Raw genomic sequence first — 21594 nt, 5'->3', positions numbered from 1 at the left:
ATAGAAAATTTGAAGAATTAATTAAGAGTGTAAAATCCAAAATTTACAATCACTATTACAGTAAAATATAGGAGATTTTTTTAAGAAAAAAAAACTACGTAAGAGAAAAAAAAAAGTGAAAGAGACTGTACCACCCGTCAATCATTTAATTTTAATTCATTTGAATAGAAATTGTATATAGTCATAAAAGATTTTAGAAAAATATTTAATTAGTCAATCATTTCCAAACATTAACTTTTTACCTTAAGAAAAAAAAAATGATGTCAATAATAATTTTGGAGGAAATTTTTTCATAAGAAGCTGCCGCGTAAATAGTTATGATGTCAGCGGCAATTACTTTAGTATAAGTTATATATAGTTTGTTGTAAGTTTTCAAAAATAAAAATAAAGCATTTATTTAATTAGACCTGCTAAAATAAAGTGAAACATATATTTAAAAGAGGGAGTGAAAAAAAAAAAAAAAAAATGGAGGAAGCACAATATTCCACCGTCCTTTATTCTCATAAAAATTGATATACGGGCATATACTAAAAAAAAGAAGAAAATACTTTGTAGTATGTAAAATTTTCATGTACTTGTATAAATAAATAAAGCTGCTAAAGGATCTCTGTTCTCCTCACATCAAACATCTTACTTTTGCTACAACTAAGTAATCCCCTTTGTCCTTTTTTTCTCTCTTTCCAACTTCCACGGTGGAAGTTAAAGATGAGTTCTCCTCCCAGCTCAAACATCATTAATAAGGCCGCAGACATATTAATCTGCGGCCGAAAAAATGTTTACAAAGTCGGGAATGGTGTGGGCGAAGAGAGCCAACACCATTCCCGTAACAACAATACTAACGAGACATATGAGAATGGTAACATTAAGAAGATTAGAGGGACAGTCGTTCTGATGAAAAAGAATGTGCTCGACTTGACCGATGTCCTGGCCTCGCTTCTTGATCGTATTCATGAGCTTGTTGGCAAGGGTGTTTCCTTGCAACTCATTAGTGCCGATCAATCTGACCCTGGTAAGGTTACTCTGGCTTTCCTTCAACCCATACTTTAAAAAATGAACTCAATTTATTTGGTTCATAGGTTCAAAATGAAAAGATTGAATACCTGAGTTCTGTATTCTAGCCTGCAAAATATGTTAGTGGACCTAATTGTTACATGTATAGGATTGGAGTATACATTTTAAAATTATTGCTCTTTTTTTTTTTTTTTTTTTTTTTTTGGGCACCCCACCCAATTGAATTTCACATGCATATGGGTGATTTTATGTCGTTATATATCTTGGAAAGGTTTTGATACCTATTTTAGTCCACAATCAACTACTCTAGCCATATATGATACCTTTCGACTACCACCAAAACCAACCCCCACGAACCCAGCAAACTCACCCACAATGCACCCCCACAAACCTGCTAACTCACCCACAAATACAAGTAAACCACTGACGAACAACCATATCTGGAACCTCCTTTAACAAAGGTTTGGAATTTGATGAGAGAGAAGAAAAGGAAATGAGAGATGAAGGAGGAGAGAGAAAGATAATTTGGGAGATGAATTGAGATTAATCTGATTATTAGGGTGGGAAGACATACATAATTAATTTAGATTAGAGCTATAATAATTTGTAATTATGTGTAATATTATGTGTTAATAATTTTTAAATGAGGGTATTTTTGTCATTTTAACAGAAAAAAGTTACTAAAATAGAAAAGAAATAAGTTTGTTGCAAATAATAGTTAGCACTCATTTTTAGTATATGTTGCAAATAATCGTTAACGGAGGTAGTATTATTTTGAAAAACTTTATTTTGTCTCATTAATCTTCTTTGTTTCCCATGCATTCATATGGTTTAAATTTGCCTTCCCCTTAAAAAGTGAACATGACCACTAAGGAAATCTTTGAGGGACGAAGAGTGTAATAATTAATTTGGTTAGTACTAGTAGCTAATACAGTTCTAGTCCACCCCTTTGTTTATATGTTTGTCTCATTTAAAGTCATTATTATTATATGAATAAAGAGAAACTTGAATAAAAATTTACCAATATACTACAAGAAGAAATTATGCTCAAATAAATACGTATTATTAAAATATTAATTTTTAATTTTGAAGAAAATTGTTAATCAAAAACACTTCGGATGTAAATAGATTCAGAGGGAATACTACATGGTAGAGGTGTCAAAATCACATCTGACCCAACTCGATTCGAAACCGACTCGAAAAATATCCGATTCAGATTTGAACTCGCGTGGACACAATAATTTAGCATGACTCAACTTTAAAAATTGACCTGACCCAACCTCATCATACCTAATCCAATCATCCAAATTGACACCTCGGTACTTATATGATTTTATTTGTAACTTTTGTGAGAAGTGTCTTAAGGTCTCGTCTACCACCATAAATTTTTTCTTCATAAGATATCATTATGTATTTCTACTTTAAAACGTTGTTCGAGTAATAATAGAGATTTATTAAGAAAAAGACATAATTGACATGAAATTCCATCATCATAAATATTAAGGAGTACCACAAGTCTCTCGAACAAATTATTGGTATATTCATTTAATTAGTATGATTTATGATTTTTTTTTTGTTTAATTATTATTATTATTATTATTATTATTATTATTATTATTATTATTATCTACATTTACTTAATACAATAATACTCCTTAGGATGGTAAAGAAACATATAATAATCTATATTAAGCTTTATATTTACCTGATTTAAATTAAATAAACCAAAAATCCTAATGAGCTACGTAGTATTTTCTAGATTTCTGTCGTTATATTACTTTTTGTAACCAAAGTCCAAAGGGCAACATACTTTAACTTTTTTTTTTCTTAATACAAGTACGTTTAAAATTTCAATGTTTTTTTTATGTTAATAATTTTTTATTTTTTATTTATTTTTTTAGAGCTTTTATCATAACTTTTACAATGACTTTAATTAACATTTAACATGTTCCTTAACCAAAATTACCCTTTTATTTTTTTATATCTTTCACAAAATTGCTTTTTTTTTTTAGTTAATTTTACCTTTGATTAAAGTCATTGTAAAAGTTTTTAAGTAACTAAAAAAAAAAAGCACTGTAATAAAGTTAAGAAAATTTACCTTAGATTGCTTCCTTAAATTCAATACCACTATTGTTTCTTGAAATTTTTATAGATTTTATTAGTAACAAATTTCTTAAAAAAATTCCTGAAGATAAATTATAGATTGAAGGTGAAAGAGAGGAATAGTAGAGAGAGGGGAGGGTAAAGAAAGAGTAAAAAGTGAGATAGAGAGAGGGAAGACAAATTATTAAATTTTTGTGTAATTGAAAAGTAATGTGAAATATAATGAAATCTAGAGGAACTAAAAACACAAATGAAAATTGATCATTGTATTTTTAAAGTGTTTGGGATAAAAAAGAGATTTTGTTTTAAAATTTTTTATTTATTTACACTTTAGTTGATAAAAATAAAATAAAATAAAATAAAAGCCAAAAGAGAACAAGTGTCCTTTAAACTTCCGGTTTTAAAATAGTAATATAATATAAATAGATATTAATCAAATTTCAATTTAATATTTCCTAATAAAATATTTAATTTATTTTTTTCTGATTTTTAGTTTTATTAATTATTATTAAAACTTAATTTCATAAATTAATTTGAAAAAAAAAAATCAAAAATTAGAATAATTAATTTTCAAAATTTAAATTAAATTCCCAAAATAAGGAAAATGAATTTTAATTAATTTTAGCATTTAAAAATGATTCAAAAATCATTATATTAAAACCGTTTAATTTTAAAAAATGTGGTAGTCATTTTTCAAATGATCAAATGATCACGGTAAAATTTTACCAATTTAATAAAACACACATCAATTGCATATATAGTACTACCAGAATATCATAATATGCAAACTAAAGACGTCTATTAGCAAAATAATAACGTTCTGTTGCGATAATTCTCTGATATGTGTACAATACGGTCGTACTGCATATTTGTTACAGGAAAGGGATTACGAGGAAAGTTGGGGAAATCAGCATACGTAGAAAAATGGGTATCAACAATAATACCAATAACTGCTGGAGAAATGACATTCAATATTACATTTGAGTGGCATGACAATTTGGGTGTTCCAGGTGCTTTTATCATCAAAAATCATCATCATAGTCAATTTTACCTCAAAACTGTAACGCTAGATGTTCCAGGACATGGCCCTGTACATTTTGTCTGCAATTCTTGGGTTTACCCTGCTCATCGTTACAAATACAATCGCGTCTTCTTCTCTAACAAGGTATGGAGTAATAAATATGCTTAGTACATTTTCAATGATCAACACCTTTTTATTATACACCTGGGTATATATACGTAGGCCTACATATATATTACGAAAAACTGGTGTAAGTACCGTAAATATAATAATTACAACCTAATAATTACTCTATGTTGCATTAGTTTATATTTAGGTCTATCATTTTTGACTTATTTTATTTCTCACCCTACTTCATGTGCCCTATTTGATCAAACTTTTATAATTAAAATTAACTTAATTTGATTTATGTTATTTTCCTTTTTTTTTTAATTTTTCTTTCTTATATATAGACGTCAGTTTTTGGTTGATTAATGATTTGTAAGGATTATTATGAGTTTTATTTTATACTGTATAACAGTATAAGTCAAAGAAACAATATATATAGTAATATCTACATTTTTATTAATTTTTTGATAGTAGATATATTAGTATAATCGTATCCAAATTAATTATCTGGTGTGCTACACGAAGATAACAAAATACATAAATCTTATAAAATAACTTTCCAACTTAATCTTAATCCATCGACCAATTCAAGAGGGGAAAACAATAACAACGTTACGTTGTATAATATATACGATTAACACATTAATACTAGTGTTGTTTCGGGGTTTATTGATGTGTCCTGCGGGAGAATTACAATTCCAAGAATGCCCTTCGACCGCCTGTACCTGCAAAACCACGAAGACTCCGGTTGGGTGGAGCTCCGCCTCCAACGATCAAATCAGTGATGTTCGGGAGGAAGAAAGTGTGTAAAGCGTAAAATTACTTCTCGCGTAATGGGAGAATTCCGCAATTAAGATTGCTCGGTTTTAGCGTAAATGTATTTATGATAGTCTTGAATGCCAATTGGGAGGAATTGAAGGTAATTGAATTCCCCATTAATGAGGACTCTCCCACTATTTATAGTGGGGAGAATTGGTTCTCCATTTAGGGTTCTTAGGACACGTGTCAGCAGAGGATTGGTGCCCTGCTGACCAATGGTAAGGTGCCACGTGTCGCTCATCCATTGGGCCACGTGGCTGGGGTAATTTTACCCCAAACATTTGCCCCTCTCAGGTGCTGACGTGGCAAGGCGCCACGTGGCACCTGAGAAGAGAGCTGACGGAGATTTTTTTTTTTTTTTGAATTTGAATTTGAAACCCCTTCAAATTCTAACTGAAGGAAGAGGGAAAAGCAGAAGGGGAAAGGTCGCGCCCCTTCGCCTTCCGGAACAACCCCTATAAATAGGGGAGGAAGCACAGGAGAGCTCATTTACAAACTTCGTGAAATTTCTTGAATTTTGAGAGCATCCGGCATTTCAGAGCATCCGGTACTTGAAATTCAGAGCACGCGGAGACTTCATAGTTCTAAGAGCAACCGGCTTCCAAACCGCCTGTGCAGTAGCAAGCTAGCAAAAGATTTTTGAGAGGGTACCTCAGAGAACCCAGCCGGTATTCAAACCGCCTGTGTCTTCGCAAGCATCCCCAAGAAATTTCTTGAGGCTTTCAACACTTTACTTTAGGTACCGTCTCTATTCTTTCTTGCTTTTCCATGTATTTCCGTTTGAGTCTTTTGCTTGCATTTTTGTTTACAAGTCCCGTAGGTAGATGGACCCTTTATACCCATACCCGGACCATAGTTGTGAACTCAGCCGATCAATTAGTACGGCTGGGTCTAGAACTGGATCTGCCGCCTCTGATCTTTGGAATTACCCCTTTTCAACGCCTGTATCGACCGACTCCGTGTCTGTGCAGGACACCATGGCCAGAATTAGGGGAACAGCTATGGACCCCAATTACCGAGGCGGGGACTCGAACGAGTTATCGCCTGAAACTCAAGGCCCAAACGGGGAGGTTAGAGAACCATCCGGCGGTACCCCCGCCACCCCAAGCGATAGCATTCTGGGCTCCTACAACGAGGAGACCTCTCCGGCTGAGGAGGCTGAGTAGCCAGGAGCTGCCAATGATGCTCCCAACTCCCCAGCCGGTTTCGATGACGGACGGGTTGAAAGCAGTAGCTCTAGCTACTTAACCGTATCAGAGGATAGTGAGGAGGCGGAGAGGCCTTCGTGGCAAAGCCGAAACGATCCTCTCATGATCGCCGTCTCCCTAAAGGACCGCACCCTCATGCGGTCTTCCCTTCTAGACTTTATTACCAGGCGGCCGCTTGGTGAAGGGTACAGGATGACCGTGCCGGGGGAGTTCGGGACGGTTGTATGGGAAGATGACCAGCCCAACGCTAACAGCTGGTTTGGATGCTACGAGGCGACTTTCCTACCCGGCGTCCGCTTCCCCCTTCACAACACAATCAGGGCCATACTTAGGGGGTATGGCCTTGGCATTTGGCAGCTCACCCCAAATTCTTGGGTGAATATTTTAGGGTACATCGCCGCCTGCGAGATGCAGGGTCTCAACCCCGGCTGGGAGGCGTTTGCCCATATGCACTATTTGAGCCGGAGCCCAGGCGGCTGGAGGGCCTGGTATACCTTGACTACTCACCCCAAATACATGATGACCTTGGACAAGCCGTCCAAGTGGTCGGACTGGAAGAACCGTTCTATCTGGTCAAAGCTCCGTCTGAAGAGGAGAACAAGGAGTACCGGACCTACAACCGGAAGCCAGAGATTTTGGGGCAAAAGTGTCGGCTGCCCCCTGTTCCTGATACCGACCGGATGGCCATTCTGGACTCTGGTTTCTTCGAGCTGACCTCTACCTCTCTCACATCCGGAGAGATAAAAAGGGTACCCAAGAACTGGGTGCCCAAACACGAATTTTTCAAGGACGAGTGCTTCTTGTCCGCCTGCGGGCTTAGCAGCATGTGGAAAACCAAAGGTTACGAGCCCTAGCCGGTTAATTGATTGTCGGCTGACCTTTTTCTCTTTATTGCAATGTAAAATTCATATTTCTGACCGGATGTATTTTCGTTTTGCAGAAGAAGCTAAGAAGATGCTACCCTCCCCCAAGACACCCGCAAGAAAGGCTTCAGATATTCGAAAGGAGAATCTGGAGAAGAAACTTGCCGCTCAGGCGGCTAAAAAGGTTAGCTCGCCTGACCTTCTCTATGCGATTGGCTTAGATATTGTTTTAGCTGTTTTATTCATCTAACCGTTTGCGGTCTTGTTTTAGGATGGGGGTGTTATTCCCCGCTCCTTGCAAAAACAGATCCGACCAAGGCCGTCTGTTGGAGAACTGGCACTCAAGGTGCCAAGAACTGCTTCTACCGACCGGGCTACAACCGGCGGTAAATCAATAAAGACCCCAGGCGGGTCTAACACTAAGAAGGCCTTAGAGGCCACTCCAATAAGGACCGCCACCGGTCCATCTGCTTCTGGAAGCCAAAAGGCATCCCAAAAAGGTACAAACCCCTTTGTTCTCACATTGCTCGACATATCCATGCGGGTAAAATCGTACTCCTCTTCGCAGCCGGGAGATTCTCCGATCAGCCGGCTGTCCGTTGGTGGAGCGTACACAGCATTCTCACCGTCTGTTTCTGGTGCAGATAACTCACCACGCTGGCCGGACGCTGCTCAATACGCCCGGGCCATGCTGAGAGCCGGGACGAGAAGGAAGCGATTCCTGGAATCAATACCTTCAATGCCGACCGGGTTATGGTCAACCTGGCCGATGTAAGTCACTGAGTACCCACCCGGCATATAATTTGTAATAAACCCATCCGGTCTTTCAATTAATACCGGTTGTGTGATTGTTGCAGGCACTGCTCCGCGTGGAGGGGCTTAAGAAGGCCTACATCCGCAAACAGGAAGAGGTAAGAAGAGCCAAACGTTCTGCGGATGACGCGCATAGCGTCGCTCATTATTCCATGATTGTGCATGACTTAGAAACTAAAGCTATAATCATGCAACAGGCGGATCAGGTCAAGTCCCTCTAAAAGGCCCTCTCGGAGCAAAAGCTCAAAATGGATAACCTCCAGGCGGCCTTAGATAACGCTGAAGAGGAGCTGAAAAAGCATGAAGAGCCCCTCAAGCGGCTCGACCAGGCGGAGAAGAGCAGCAAACGGCTGCAATTAGAGAATCACTGCCTGGTCAAGGAGGCTGCCGAAGCTCAGCGCAATTTCCAGTCCACCCTAGAGGCTGATCAGAGCCGGCTCATCGAGGAGAATGAGCAGGACTGCCAAAACAGAATGAAGAGGGCGTTCTCCATCATCCAGCCGGGTGCAGACTACAACGTCTGGGAGCTGGCCTACAAGTATGCAGACCTGGCCATTCTGGCTGAAGAGGAGGGCCAGCCGGGGCCCGAACCATATGAGAAATGGGTGGAAGCCGAGTTCCAGAGAATGCAGGCGGAAGCGGCTGCTTTGGAGACAACAGTCGAGGATGAGGTTGCTCCCGGCTCCGTCCCCAACACCGACCCAGCTCATCCGGAACGGAGCCAAGGTCATGGCGACCGGGTAACAGTGAATGTAGAGTAGCAATGACCTCCCGGCCTGCGCGCCATGCATTATCTTGTAATAGCGCCGGAAGGGTCGGATTACTCTGCTATTGTCTTCTATTTTGAGCACTGATATTTTCACCAGCTGTGCCGGTTTATCTTTTTGTAAACAATTTTAACATTTTCACCGGCTATGCCGGTTATTTCTGCTATATTTCAACCGGTTGGTCCGATTTTGAATGAATTTGCTTCTTTTCCTTTTTGTTGTTTTGAATGTCGCATCTTTCTTGCTTTGATAATTTTACAAGGATAGCTAGGAAAACCCAGCCGGCATAACCGCCGTCTGTGTCTTCGCAAGCTAGGCAAAGAAATTTGTGAAGGTAGGCAAAGAAATTTGCGAGGGTAGACAAGATAACCCAGGCGGTAACATTACCGTCTGAGTCTTCGCAAACTAGGCAAAGAAATTTGTGAAGGTAGGCAAAGAAATTTGCGAGGGTAGACAAGAGAACCCAGGCGGTACCATTACCGTCTGAGTCTTCTTAAACTAGGCAAAGAAATTTACGAGGGTAGACAAGAGAACCCAGGCGGTAAAATTACCGTTTGAGTCTTTGCAAGCAACTCTATATATTTTTTTTGCCTTGTGTAAACCATGAATGTTTTTCCGCATGCTTTTTGAATGAATGTGTTTCCGCATGACTTGTTGGGGTTATGGTAGGTAATTGCCCCTAGATAGGAGACTGGTATAGACGAAATGGTGCCAGGCGGCTATCCATATGCTATAGCGCAAATGCTAAAGTTTTAGCTAAGTGCTAAGCGTCAACCGTTTTTAACAATTGCCGGTTGGGTTTTCGCAAGAACACCCTTCATAGATTCTTGGTCTAACCCAGATGTTTTTCTGCCTGCCTTCTCTTAGTTGATTAGGCGGGACATTAGGGACCGGCTGTCTGTTTTGAGATCAGCCTTAAATGGTACTCGATCCAAAGAGGGGGCCGGATGCATGTTTGGGAATGCTAACCCGCAATTCTTTGGTGCTATGGATCAATCAGGCGGTCAGGGCCGCCTGATTTTTTATCACTAGAACAATTTTTCACCCAAATGGGAGATGTTCTCTTCGATGAATTCACCCGAATGGGCGTCACCGGCTGGTTCATTAAATTTCCGGGCCTGCTTGTGTTGGGCACAAGACTGGGCGCATGGGAAATAAGTAAAGGGAGCCACTTGTGTTAAGCACAAGACATGGCGCATGTAAGCACTATATGTAGTAAATCTTTCTTATTAATTCTATAGAAATATACAAAAACTATGCAATTTCTAGAAGTAGTACTTTTTGAGATTATTTACATTCCAAGTTCTAGGCAGTTTTCTACCGTCTGGGGCTTCCAGGCGGTATGTGCCGTTTCGTACTTCTACAAATATCCGGTAGGGTCCCTCCCAATTTGGAGTCAGTTTGCCTTGTTCATTGGCCCTACCGGTTGCTTCCATTTTGAGAAGCACAAAATCTCCTACTTTCAGGGGTCGTTTGTGAACCCGCTTGTTGTAGGCTCTTGTCATTCTCAGGCGGTAAATCTCATGACGCAGAGCTGCGTTGCCCCTTCGCTCTGGGAGAGCATCCAGTGCAAGCCGCATGGCTTCCCAGTTGGCTGCCTCATCATATAACATGATGCGAAGCGTTGGCTCATAAAGTTCAATGGGGAGCACCGCCTCAGTGCCGCATGTCATGGGAAATGGGGTTTCACCGGTTGCCCCTTTTTCAGTGGTCCGGATGGCCCAAAGGACATGAGGTAGTTCCTCTGCCCATAGTCCACCGGCTCTTTCTACCTTCTTCTTTATACCGTCTGAGATCAGTTTATTGAAGGCCTCGACCTGCCCGTTTGCCTGGGGACGGCCAACGGATGCAAAACAATGGGAGATTCCTTGGTCTCCCAACCAGCTCTTGAGGACAGGCGTTTTGAATTGAGGTCCGTTATCAAAGACCATAGACATTGGAACCCCAAACCGGGTGATGACATTTCTCCAAATGAAGGAGATCACGTCTTTTGTTTTTATGCCTTTGACCGCCTCTACTTCAACTCATTTGGTGAAGTAGTCTACTGCCACCAAAATATATCGGCGACTGCCTGATGCAGGCGTATACGGACCCAAAATGTCCATACCCCATTTTGCGAACAGAACCGGACTATGGATGGCTGTCAAGTCAGTTGCCGGTCAATGTATCAGTCGGGCAAACTTTTGGCATTTATCACACCGTTTCACCAAATCCATGGCGTTTGCCTCAAGAGTGGGCCAAAAATAACCCTGCCGCCTGGTTCTTCTGGCCAAGGACCTGCCGCCTATGTGTGAGGCACAAAAACCCGCGTGCAGATCCTCTAGAACCTCTTTTCCCCTTTCAGGGGTTACACACTTTAGAAACGGCTGTAGATAACCCTTCCGGAGAAGTTCTCCATGATGCATAACAAAACTCAAAGCACGCTTCTTGAGCACCATTGCTTCAGAAGGGTCATCCGGTAGGGTACCGTCTGCCAAGCACGCCCGGATGGGGTCCATCCAGGTGGCACTTCGGTCCAGGATACCTATGGGGTCATGATCAATGCTTCTCTTCTCAATGACTTCCCAAAAAATCGTTCTCGGTGCATCATAGGAGGCGGATGATGCCAACTTGGAAAGGCATCCGCCTGATTATTCTCGGACCGGGGCACCTGACTTAGATGAAATTCGTCAAGTGACACGGCCTCCTCTCTGACCGCCTGCAGATATTTGATCATAACCGGATGGGTGGCCTCGTAGTCACCATTGTACTGGCTAACAATCAATTGAGAGTCTGAGCAGGCGACAATCTTTGTTGCCCCTGCTGCCTTACACATGCGTATACCGGCTAGCAGGGCTTCATACTCCGCCTCATTATTAGAGGCTTGGAACCGGAACCGTAGTGCATACTCAAACTTGTCCCCTTCCGGAGAATGACATATAACGCCTGCACCACAGCTGTTCACCGTAGAGCTACCGTCTACAAATAACTTCCAAACCTGATCAGGATTTTCCGGTTGCACCGGCCTAGTCATCTCGACAATGAAGTCGGCAAACGCCTGACCTTTCACTGCCTGCCTGGGTTCAAAAGTTATCTCAAGGCTCTGTATTTCAACAGCCCACTTGATCATTCTGCCGGATGACTCGATGGTGGTCATTGGGCGCTTGAGCGGCTGGTCTGTATATACAATCACCGGGTGAGCCAGAAAGTAAGGCTTTAACCGTTTGACTGCGACGAACAGGGCCAACCCAAATTTTTCGATCATGGGGTACCGGAGTTCAGCACTCTTAAGCACATGGCTGATGAAATACACCGGTAGCTGATTACCGTCCCTCTCAGCGAGGAGAACGACACTAAGGGCATGATTAGAGATGACGAGGTACATGTAAAGGACCTCCCGGGGCAGGGGGCTCACTAGCCTTGGCAACGAATGCAGATGTTGCTTTAGCTTTTGGAATGCCATTTCCGCCTCTTCTCCCCACTCAAATCTAGACCTCTTCCGGATGGCCTGGAAGAAGTAAAGGCACTTGTCACCTGACCGGCTGAGAAATCTTCCCAACGCCGCCAGGCAACCGGTCAATTTTTGGGCTTCTTTCACAGTGCGGGGAGACCGCATGTCAATGACCGCCTGCACTTTTTCCAGATTAGCCTCTATGCCCCTTTGATCGATCAAAAATCCAAGAAACTTCCCAGACTCAACACCAAATACACACTTCTTTGGGTTAAGCATGACCCGGTGCCGCCTGAGTGTGGCGAATGTTTCTCGGAGGTCCAGTAGGTGATCCGTCTGTAGCTTGGATTTGACTATCATGTCACCAATGTACGCCTCTACATTCCTGCCAATCTGATTGATGAAAACGGTGTTTATCATGCGCTGGAATGTAGCCGGTGCATTTTTTAGCCCAAACGGCATCACCTTGTAACAAAATAACCCCTGATCAGTGACGAAGGCCGTCTTCTCTTGATCTTTTTTCCATAGGGGTATTTGGTGGAAACCTGAATAGGCATCCATGAAACTCATCAGAGCATGACCGGCTGTAGAGTCGACCAGATTGTCGATCTTTGGAAGCGGGTAACTGTCCTTTGGGCATGCTCTGTTCTGTCAACCTTGACAGTTCTCTCAGGATGGCTGTCATCGAGGACGACATCAATGCAGTCACCAGCTGGCTGAGGTCGTAGGTCATCTGACCTTTCCCCGGCTAGTGATTGCTATTTTTCTTGTTTGACGGGATCCGTCTGGCCCGCCTTTCTTTTCTTACCGGCTGCCCTTGGAGTCGGGACTGCTGCATCGCAGTTATCAAGGTCTATGGGGTGGCCGTCTCCGGCTGCCCCCATAGTAGGTCTAACGTTAGAGAGATAGCACTCCCTAGCCGTCCTCTGGTCCCCTTTAAGGGAACCTACTGTACCATCGTCCTTTTCAAATTTTACAAGCATGAGAGAAGGAACGATGACAGCTTTGGACTCATTGAGGGTCAGACGACCAAAAATCATGTTGTAGGCGGCAAGCTCTTCTACAACCAGGAATTTAATCACCATGTGGCGTCCTTCCCCCTTTTCACCCAGCCGGATTGGAAGATCTATGCTCCCTACCGGATGCACTACACCTCCCCCAAAACCAACAAGCGGGTGGGGCGCCTGGTGCATGCTATTGGATTTGTACTTGAGCTTGGTCAAGCACTGATAACTGATTAGGTCAGATGAGCTCCCGGTATCTATTAAGATCCGGCCAACTCTCTGATTGGCAACCTTGCATTCGATGACTATGGGGTCATCGTGAGGCCGTCTGACCTTGCCCCGGTCCTTTTCAGAAATAAGGACCTCAGGAAATATGTCTTTCGACGCCTGGGTCTCCTCAACTAGGTTAACCAGCTTCCTGGTGTTATCTTTGGTGCCCCGGATAGTGGGACCCCCACCGGCAAAGCCGCCTGCGATTGTGAAGATTGTCTCTTCATCCGTTTCTGAACTGGCAAGAACAGCTTTTTCCGCCTGCCTTTTCTTGGCCAGGGTGTTTCCCTAGGCTTTGGGCAGATAAGACTTTAGAGCCCCTTCATCAGCCAGACGGTCTAATAGCCGCCTGAGGCTATAGCAACCATTAGTGTTATGGCCAACATCCTCATGGTATTGGCAGTATTTGCTTTTGTCCCGGCTGCCTACGGGGCTTTTCATCACAGTCGGCTTGTCGAGAGACATCCGGTCCTTGATCTCCATGAGGATGGAGGAGTAGTTCTTTGTGAACTCGTACTTGGGAACGTACGGTTCAGATTTCCGTCTGAGCTTCTGAGCCGGCTGACCAGATCGGTATGCCGCCCAGACCTCCTTTCTCTTCTTTTCTTCCTTTTTAGCCGGCTGTTGTTGTTGTTGTTGCCGGCTGTCTCTTCTGTCGGATTTTTTGAAATCCGACGACTGCTTCACGGCACAAAGCTCCGTCGCCTGTATGTAGGCTTCAGCTTCCATTAACGCCTCTTGGAGGGTGGCTACCCTTTTCCGGACGAGGTCAAACTTGAAAGTTGACCCATCCTTCAGACCTTTAAAGAAGTCTGTATAAGCAACTTCATTAGACGGTCCTTGAATCTGAATTCTCATCAGATTGAACCGCCTGACATACGACCGGAGTCCTTCTCTGTCACCCTGCTGTATTGCCCCCAGATCGAGGCTTGTCTTTTTAGCCGGAATGTTCATTGAGAAGTTTGACGTAAACAAGTACGCCAAGGTCTTGAAGCTGTTGATGCAGCCGGCTGGTAAATTACCAAACCAGCGTTAGGTAATGCCCTTCAGGGTAGCCGGGAAGCATCGACACCAGACGACATCATCCAACCCCTGTAGGTACATGAGGTTGGAATAAGCCATTAAATGATCTTCAGGGTTGGAGGTACCATCATAAGCGCCTACCAACACGTTTTTTATCTTGGCCGGCTGTGCCGCCTGGGTTATCTCAGGGGAGAACGCCGAGGGCTGTTCTCCCAGATTTAGTAGGCGCTGCTGCCAATCCATGAGTTGGAACGGCTGCTGCGTATTTCTGCCAAACGGACCCGTTTGGGTAAAAGGGGATCCACCCAGCCCATTCGGCGAACCGAACAGACCAGATTGGATCACTTTGGGTCCAGACCGGGCGGATGGTTCGCCCGTTTGGCTCCTTAGACTTGTTCCCGTACGCCTGTTAGAGGTGTCACGGAAACTATCTGGAAAGGTCGATGTTGAAGCCGACGCAGACGCCAGACTTCTCTTTTCTTGGAGAAACGTCCGGGCGTCAGAGAATATCTTTTTTGAACCATCCGGCTGCAAGTGCCGGATGGGTTTTCTGAGCTCCGCTTGTGGGAAGCGGAGCCGGTTTTGATCGAACTTGAGGCCCTCCCCCTCCTTCGGCTTTGGATGAGGGGTAGGGACCCGGTCTTTAATAGCCTTTTTGCTAGAAGAAGGCTTCTTGGCCGGCTGACTCTTCTTGGGAGTAGCTGACCGGATGAGGTTCTAGATCTCGCCCTTGAAACTTTTCATGAAGGTCATGAGTTCGTTCCTAGTAACGGGAGCAGAATCCTCTGCCGCCTGGGCAACCCCTACCATGTTGCCGGCTGGGTTGCTTGGAGCAGCTTGGATGTTTTCCCGTTCCTTCTTATCCCTGGAACCGGTGTGCTTTGTTCTGAAGGACCCGTCTGGGGCCACATAGGTGTTGAGGTCGTACTCATCACCGCTTTCATGGTCCGTCTGGACCTCAGGCTCAGCCGATGGCCGCCTGTCCTGATCCCGTGGTACAGGGTTAGAAGCCATCTCAGAAGTACTCTCCCCACAGACGGCGCCAAATGTTTCGGGGTTTATTGATGTGTCCTGCGGGAGAGTTACAATTCCAAGAATGCCCTTCGACCGCCTGTACCTGCAAAACCACGACGACTCCGGTTGGGTGGAGCTCCGCCTTCGACGATCAAGTCAGTGATGTACGGGAGGAAGAAAGTGTGTAAAGCGTAAAATTACTTCTCGCGTAATGGGAGAATTCCGCAATTAAGATTGCTCGATTTTAGCGTAAATGTATTTATGATAGTCTTGAATGCCAATTGGGAGGAATTGAAGGTAATTGAATGCCTCATTAATGAGAACTCTCCCACTATTTATAGTGGGGAGAATTGGTTCCCCATTTAGGGTTCTTAGGACACGTGTCAGCAGGGGATTGGTGCCCTGCTGACCAATGGCAAGGTGCCACGTGTCGCTCAGCCATTGGGCCACGTGGCTGGGGTAATTTTACCCCAAACAAGTGTGTTATTGCTTCAAAAAAAAAAAAAAAAAAAAAACTAGTGTGTTATATGAGGGGATTTCTAAACAATATCAGCAATCTTACAATATTAGCTACCACCTGTAAATTGCTTGATCACCGGCCTCACCACCTTCATACATTCACCAATTTTATAGACAGAGACAGAGCTAGCATTATTGACTACTTGTACAATAATGTTATAATGTCAGTGCATTTATAGCATTAGCACAACCACCATCGTCGTCACAAAGATCCATGGACCGATTCGCAATAATGTGATAGAGAAATAAGCTAGTTTATTACACCTTATCTTCATCATCACCATCCATAGATTAGTTCGTTCCTTGAGAGATTGACCAAATATGGTGTTTTGTACAGAATTAGTGAACAAAGAAAATAGTAGAGCTAGAGCATAACTTAGGGTGGGTATGCATCAGAATTCAGAAACTACACCTAGTTGGTTGTATGCAGTTGCAGTTCTACAGTACAGTACATGCAACTAATCTGACATAAAGTTTTTTTTAGATTTTATTTTCTGCCAGCAATTATATCTTGTTTATTATTTGAATTTTTTTTTTATGAACAAGTCAAAGATTGAAATATATATTGTTCGGGACAACTATTCAAAAAAAAAAATATATTGTTCGAGACAGTATATTTAGTGATTCTAGTTTAGTTTTGAATAAGAGCTTACATGTAATGAACAAAAGCGTGTAGTAATATCATAATAAAAGCACAAAAAAAAAAAAAAAGCACATAGACAACAATCACAACATAAACAAATAAGTATAAAGGAAACAAATATCATCCTAAAACACATAACATTGTTTTTATAAAAAAAATGTTAATCCATAATAAAGCACATTTTAACACTATAGAAACAAGATAAGATGTTTTATCCAGTTGCATTTGAATCCACATACATAGTGTGTATCTTCTACAAATTAGGCATGTGCACTAAACTATTGATTTTGTAGATAAATAAAATAAAAATTCCATCTTTTTATGAGTATGGTGAGTATGAGGTCTTGTTTGATTGACAAACAAATCCATGGGAATTTTAATTTCCTAGGAAATGAATTTATGCATGCTAGGTTGGTTGACAATAATGTAGGAATTGGGACTTTCTAGGAAGTTCCACTTCCCACAAAATAGAGGAATGAACTTACCTAGTCCCCCCTATGTAAGTGGAACTTCCCATGGGAAGTGGAAATTCCTACATTCAACCAAACAATTTTTGGAAATTCCTAGGAATTACAATTTCATAGAAATTGAAATTTCATGGGAATTTCTACTTCCTACATCCAACCAAACAAGGCCTGATACTTGGACACCTAACCGTGTTATCCTGTGACCATGTGACATGAGTACTAATGTCTAATAACATAGCCAATAGGTGGTTATTTTAGGGAATGGAAGTCTCTAGTCTCTGCATAGTACTAAAATGGAAAATTTCTGCTATTGCTTTGAGAGAACATCATCACTTTTCTAACAGAATTCTTTTCCACATCAAACTGCACTAATTGTAGTGGTCTGGGAAAACACATTTTTGTCATTGAGAATCTGTAAAACTCAATCTCATACTTCAACCCTTATATCTAATCAGATTAGAATAAGTCAGGTAAACGGAAGAGAGTGATTCAAGTAAAACAAAGGACTGCGTTGATAATCTCAGTAACACATCTGAACGAGTAACAATCATTTCTAACTTATGCAGTAAAATGAGTGACCATGAGATTATGAGGGAAAAAAGTATCATGAAGAAAAAATTTAAATCATGTAACTCTGTCACATTAATATCTATAGTATGAAACTTTTGATGATTTTTATGTGCTTTGCTTCATCAGACCTATCTTCCGTATGAGACACCAGAAGCACTACGCAAATATAGGGAAGAAGAGCTTGTGAATCTACGAGGTGATGGAAAAGGCATGCTTAAAGAATGGGACAGAGTATACGACTATGATTACTACAATGACTTAGGATTGCCTGACAAGGGAAAAGAGTATGCGCGTCCTGTTCTTGGGGGCTCGAGTGAATACCCTTATCCACGTAGAGGGAAAACAGGCCGTAAACCAACAAAAGCTGGTCAGTAAACATTCAGTACTTTCTTATGAGAAGTTAGCATCATATTTACAATCAGTAGTATTCAGTGTATTAGCTGCGTTGCATCAATCAATAATTGTAACAAAAGTTGGTTAATTGTGTTTTGCAGATCCAAATACAGAAAGCCGATTGCCTCTTCTTAGTCTTGATATATATGTTCCAAGAGATGAGCGGTTTGGACACATCAAATTTTCAGATTTTCTGGCATACGCCTTGAAATCTCTTGTTCAGATATTACTACCAGAGCTGAAATCCATATGTGACAAAACACCTAATGAGTTTGACTCATTCGAAGATGTCATTAATCTCTACCAGGGAGGTTTCAAGCTACCAGACGGGGCACTCACGAAACTCAAAGATAGGGTCCCATGGGAAATGCTTAAGGAACTTATCCGAAGTGATGGTGAACATTTTCTCAAATTCCCTATACCTGATGTGATCAAAGGTATCATAAAACTTGAATTTGCATTGAAAATATCTTTTTACGAATTATTTATCAACATATTGAGTGAAGGCTAATATTTCTGTCTTAAAATTGGCTTTATTTTGTTATATATCTTAGAGGATGATTCTGCTTGGAGAACTGATGAAGAGTTTGGTCGAGAAATGTTAGCTGGAGTGAATCCTGTTCTCATCAGTCGTCTTGAAGTAATATAAAAGCTTCTGATAAATCATATAGTTTTGATGATAACTCTTAGCAATTACATTCATAAAATAACACGGCTATATATTTCGTAGGAATTTCCTCCAAAGAGCAAGCTGGATCCAAAACTCTACGGCGATCAAAACAGTAAAATAACCAGGGAGCACATAGAAAAGAACATGGATGGATACTCCACAGATAAAGTAAGGCTGCCATTTCTAATCTGTCTGTACTTATAATAGATTTATTGATAAGTTTATTTACAGTTTGTTTGGGTAATGTTAAGGGAAGGAAGAGAAAGGGAGGGAGGTGAAGGGGAGGGAAGGGAAAGGAAGGGGAAGGAAGAAGGATGAGTTTTCCTTCCAAATCTCTCCATTGTTGGAGGGATCATTTTCTTGGAATTTAATCCCTCCATTTCTCTCCCCTCCAATTCCCTTCATCCCTAAATTTTTATCCAAATGAAAGAAACTCTCTCCCTCCATTTCCCTTCCCTTCCTATCCTTCCATTTCCTTCAATCCAAACACACTCTTATTTTCCCTTTGCTGATTCTCGACTTCTCTGTTATGATGGTGTACCACAGGCAATTAAAAGCAACAGGTTGTATATATTAGATCATCATGATACTTTGATGCCATACCTATCGCGGATAAACTCTACTCCCACAAAGACATACGCGACAAGGACAATCCTGTTTCTGAAGTATGATGGTACACTGAAGCCATTGGGAATTGAACTCAGCTTGCCTCATCCACAGGGTGAAAAACATGGTGCTGTTAGTCAAGTTTATACTCCTGCCGAAGAGGGTGTTGAAGCCTCAGTGTGGCAATTAGCTAAAGCCTACTCGGCTGTCAATGATTCTGGCACTCATCAGCTCATATGTCATTGGTAAAATTCTTGCCATACAAAGGCGCTACATTGACCTTATGCATGAATTGATACTTCAGGTTTCAGAAATTTTACCAGAACACTCAACTATTGTTGCAGGTTGTACACCCACGCTATAATAGAACCATTTATAATTGCAACTAATAGACAGTTGAGTGTTATTCACCCAATTCACAAGCTTTTGCAACCCCATTTTCGCGACACAATGAACATTAATGCCTTGGCTAGGCAAATCCTCATCAATGCTGGTGGAGTATTGGAACGAACAGTCTTCCCAGCAAAATATGCAATGGAAATGTCCTCATTTATATACAAAAGTTGGGTTTTTAATGACGAAGCACTTCCTGCTGATCTCCTTAAAAGGTATATCCATGCTGATATATTATTTAGAACTAATGTGCAGCTTGTACCATGATTTTCCCAGTCTGACCACATTGTTTTTGCATCTTTTCAGAGGGGTAGCAGTTCAGGATTCCAGCCAACCCCATGGTCTGAAGCTGTTGATTGAGGATTATCCATTTGCAGTTGACGGGCTAGAAATCTGGTCTGCAATTGAGACATGGGTGAATGATTACTGCTCTTTCTACTACCCAACAGACGACATAGTAGAAAAAGATCCTGAACTTCAATCGTGGTGGAAAGAAATCCGCTATGAGGGCCATGGTGATAAGAAAGATGAAACATGGTGGTCGGAAATGAAAACCAGGCATGATCTTACAAAGACATGCACAATCATCATATGGGTTGCTTCTGCACTCCATGCTGCTGTCAATTTTGGACAGTATCCTTATGCAGGATACCTCCCAAACCGGCCTACTGTAAGCAGGCGATTTATGCCTCAGCCAGGCACTCCAGAATATGCTGAAGTAGAGTCTGATCCTGAGAGAGCCTTTCTGAAAACAATAACAGCTCAATTTCAGACACTCCTCGGTGTTTCATTGATTGAAATTTTGTCGCGTCACTCTACAGATGAGATCTACCTTGGGCAGAGGGATACCCCTGAGTGGACATCTGATTCTGATCCACTAGCTGCATTTCAGAGATTTCAGATGAAGCTATCAGATATTGAAAAGAATATCACAGAAAGGAACAATGACAAGAAACTCAAAAATCGACTGGGACCTGTTAAAGTTCCGTACACTTTACTGTATCCAAACACATCAGATTACACCAAAGTTGGGGGACTTACAGGCAAAGGAATTCCGAATAGCATCTCAATATGAAGTTGGACAATATTTGATTTCGAGATTGAGGCTATATATCATTAGTCTTTGAATTTTAATATTTATTGTGTGATACCTTAAGGTAATTATAATAACATAGAAAGTATTGGTAACTGTTAAAGTTTGATAATTGTGATTGAAATCTTGTGTATAAGATATGGCTTTACAGTTTTACTAGTGGAATTTCTATTTACATGTCTCCATTTTATCTAGAAATTGTTGAAGCAAGAATATAATACAGTAGATAGCAAAGCTAATTCTTCATTGACTTGAATTAAAAGAAGCACAGTACATCAATTTAAATAGTGTACCACACTAACAAAACAAACTAAAGAATAAGGAACATAATCCCACTTCCTAATTTTACTGCATAAAATTACTAACCCACTTCCTAAGCTACTACTAACAAACAAACTTAGCTAAATATTACTCCGTAGCAATAACTTTGAAGTAGTCATTCAACAGTTCCCCTTGATTCAAAGTTGCATACTCCTACTTGCATCCAGAAGAAATCATGCTTGGCTCGAGGAAGTGCCTTAGTACGTATGTCAGCCACCTGCTCATTAGTGCTACAAAATTTCAGAACAATTTTCCCATCAGCTACAAGTTGTCAAACAAAGTAATTCTGCACATCTATGTGCTTAGTTCTTGCATGAAATGCAGGATTTTTGCTCATTGCAATAGCTGACCTATTGTCACAAAAAACATCAGTAGCTTCTGCTTGCACATAACTAAGATCAGAAATTAATTTCTGAGCCACAAAACCTGACATGCTGCTGAAGTAGCTGCTGCGTATTCAGCTAG

At 41.5% G+C, this 21594-nt stretch overlaps 1 protein-coding gene across 1 annotated transcript; it reads left to right on the top strand.

Moving 5' to 3' along the window:
• Nucleotides 1-423: 423 nt before the first annotated feature.
• LOC110685047 (probable linoleate 9S-lipoxygenase 5) lies at nt 424-21012 on the top strand. The gene is made up of 9 exons (XM_021861513.1): nt 424-1009; nt 3993-4279; nt 17780-18020; nt 18148-18483; nt 18601-18686; nt 18777-18884; nt 19263-19567; nt 19667-19930; nt 20022-21012. The coding sequence occupies exons 1-9, from the start codon at nt 706-708 to the stop codon at nt 20788-20790; spliced, it is 2700 nt and encodes an 899-aa protein (XP_021717205.1). The 5' UTR covers nt 424-705; the 3' UTR covers nt 20791-21012.
• Nucleotides 21013-21594: the final 582 nt, after the last annotated feature.

Source organism: Chenopodium quinoa, unplaced genomic scaffold, assembly GCF_001683475.1.
Source record: "Chenopodium quinoa cultivar QQ74 unplaced genomic scaffold, ASM168347v1, whole genome shotgun sequence".
Lineage (NCBI taxonomy): Eukaryota > Viridiplantae > Streptophyta > Magnoliopsida > Caryophyllales > Amaranthaceae > Chenopodium > Chenopodium quinoa.
The sequence above is the reverse complement of the archived record's forward strand: the minus strand, read 5'-3'. Positions and strand labels throughout refer to the sequence as shown.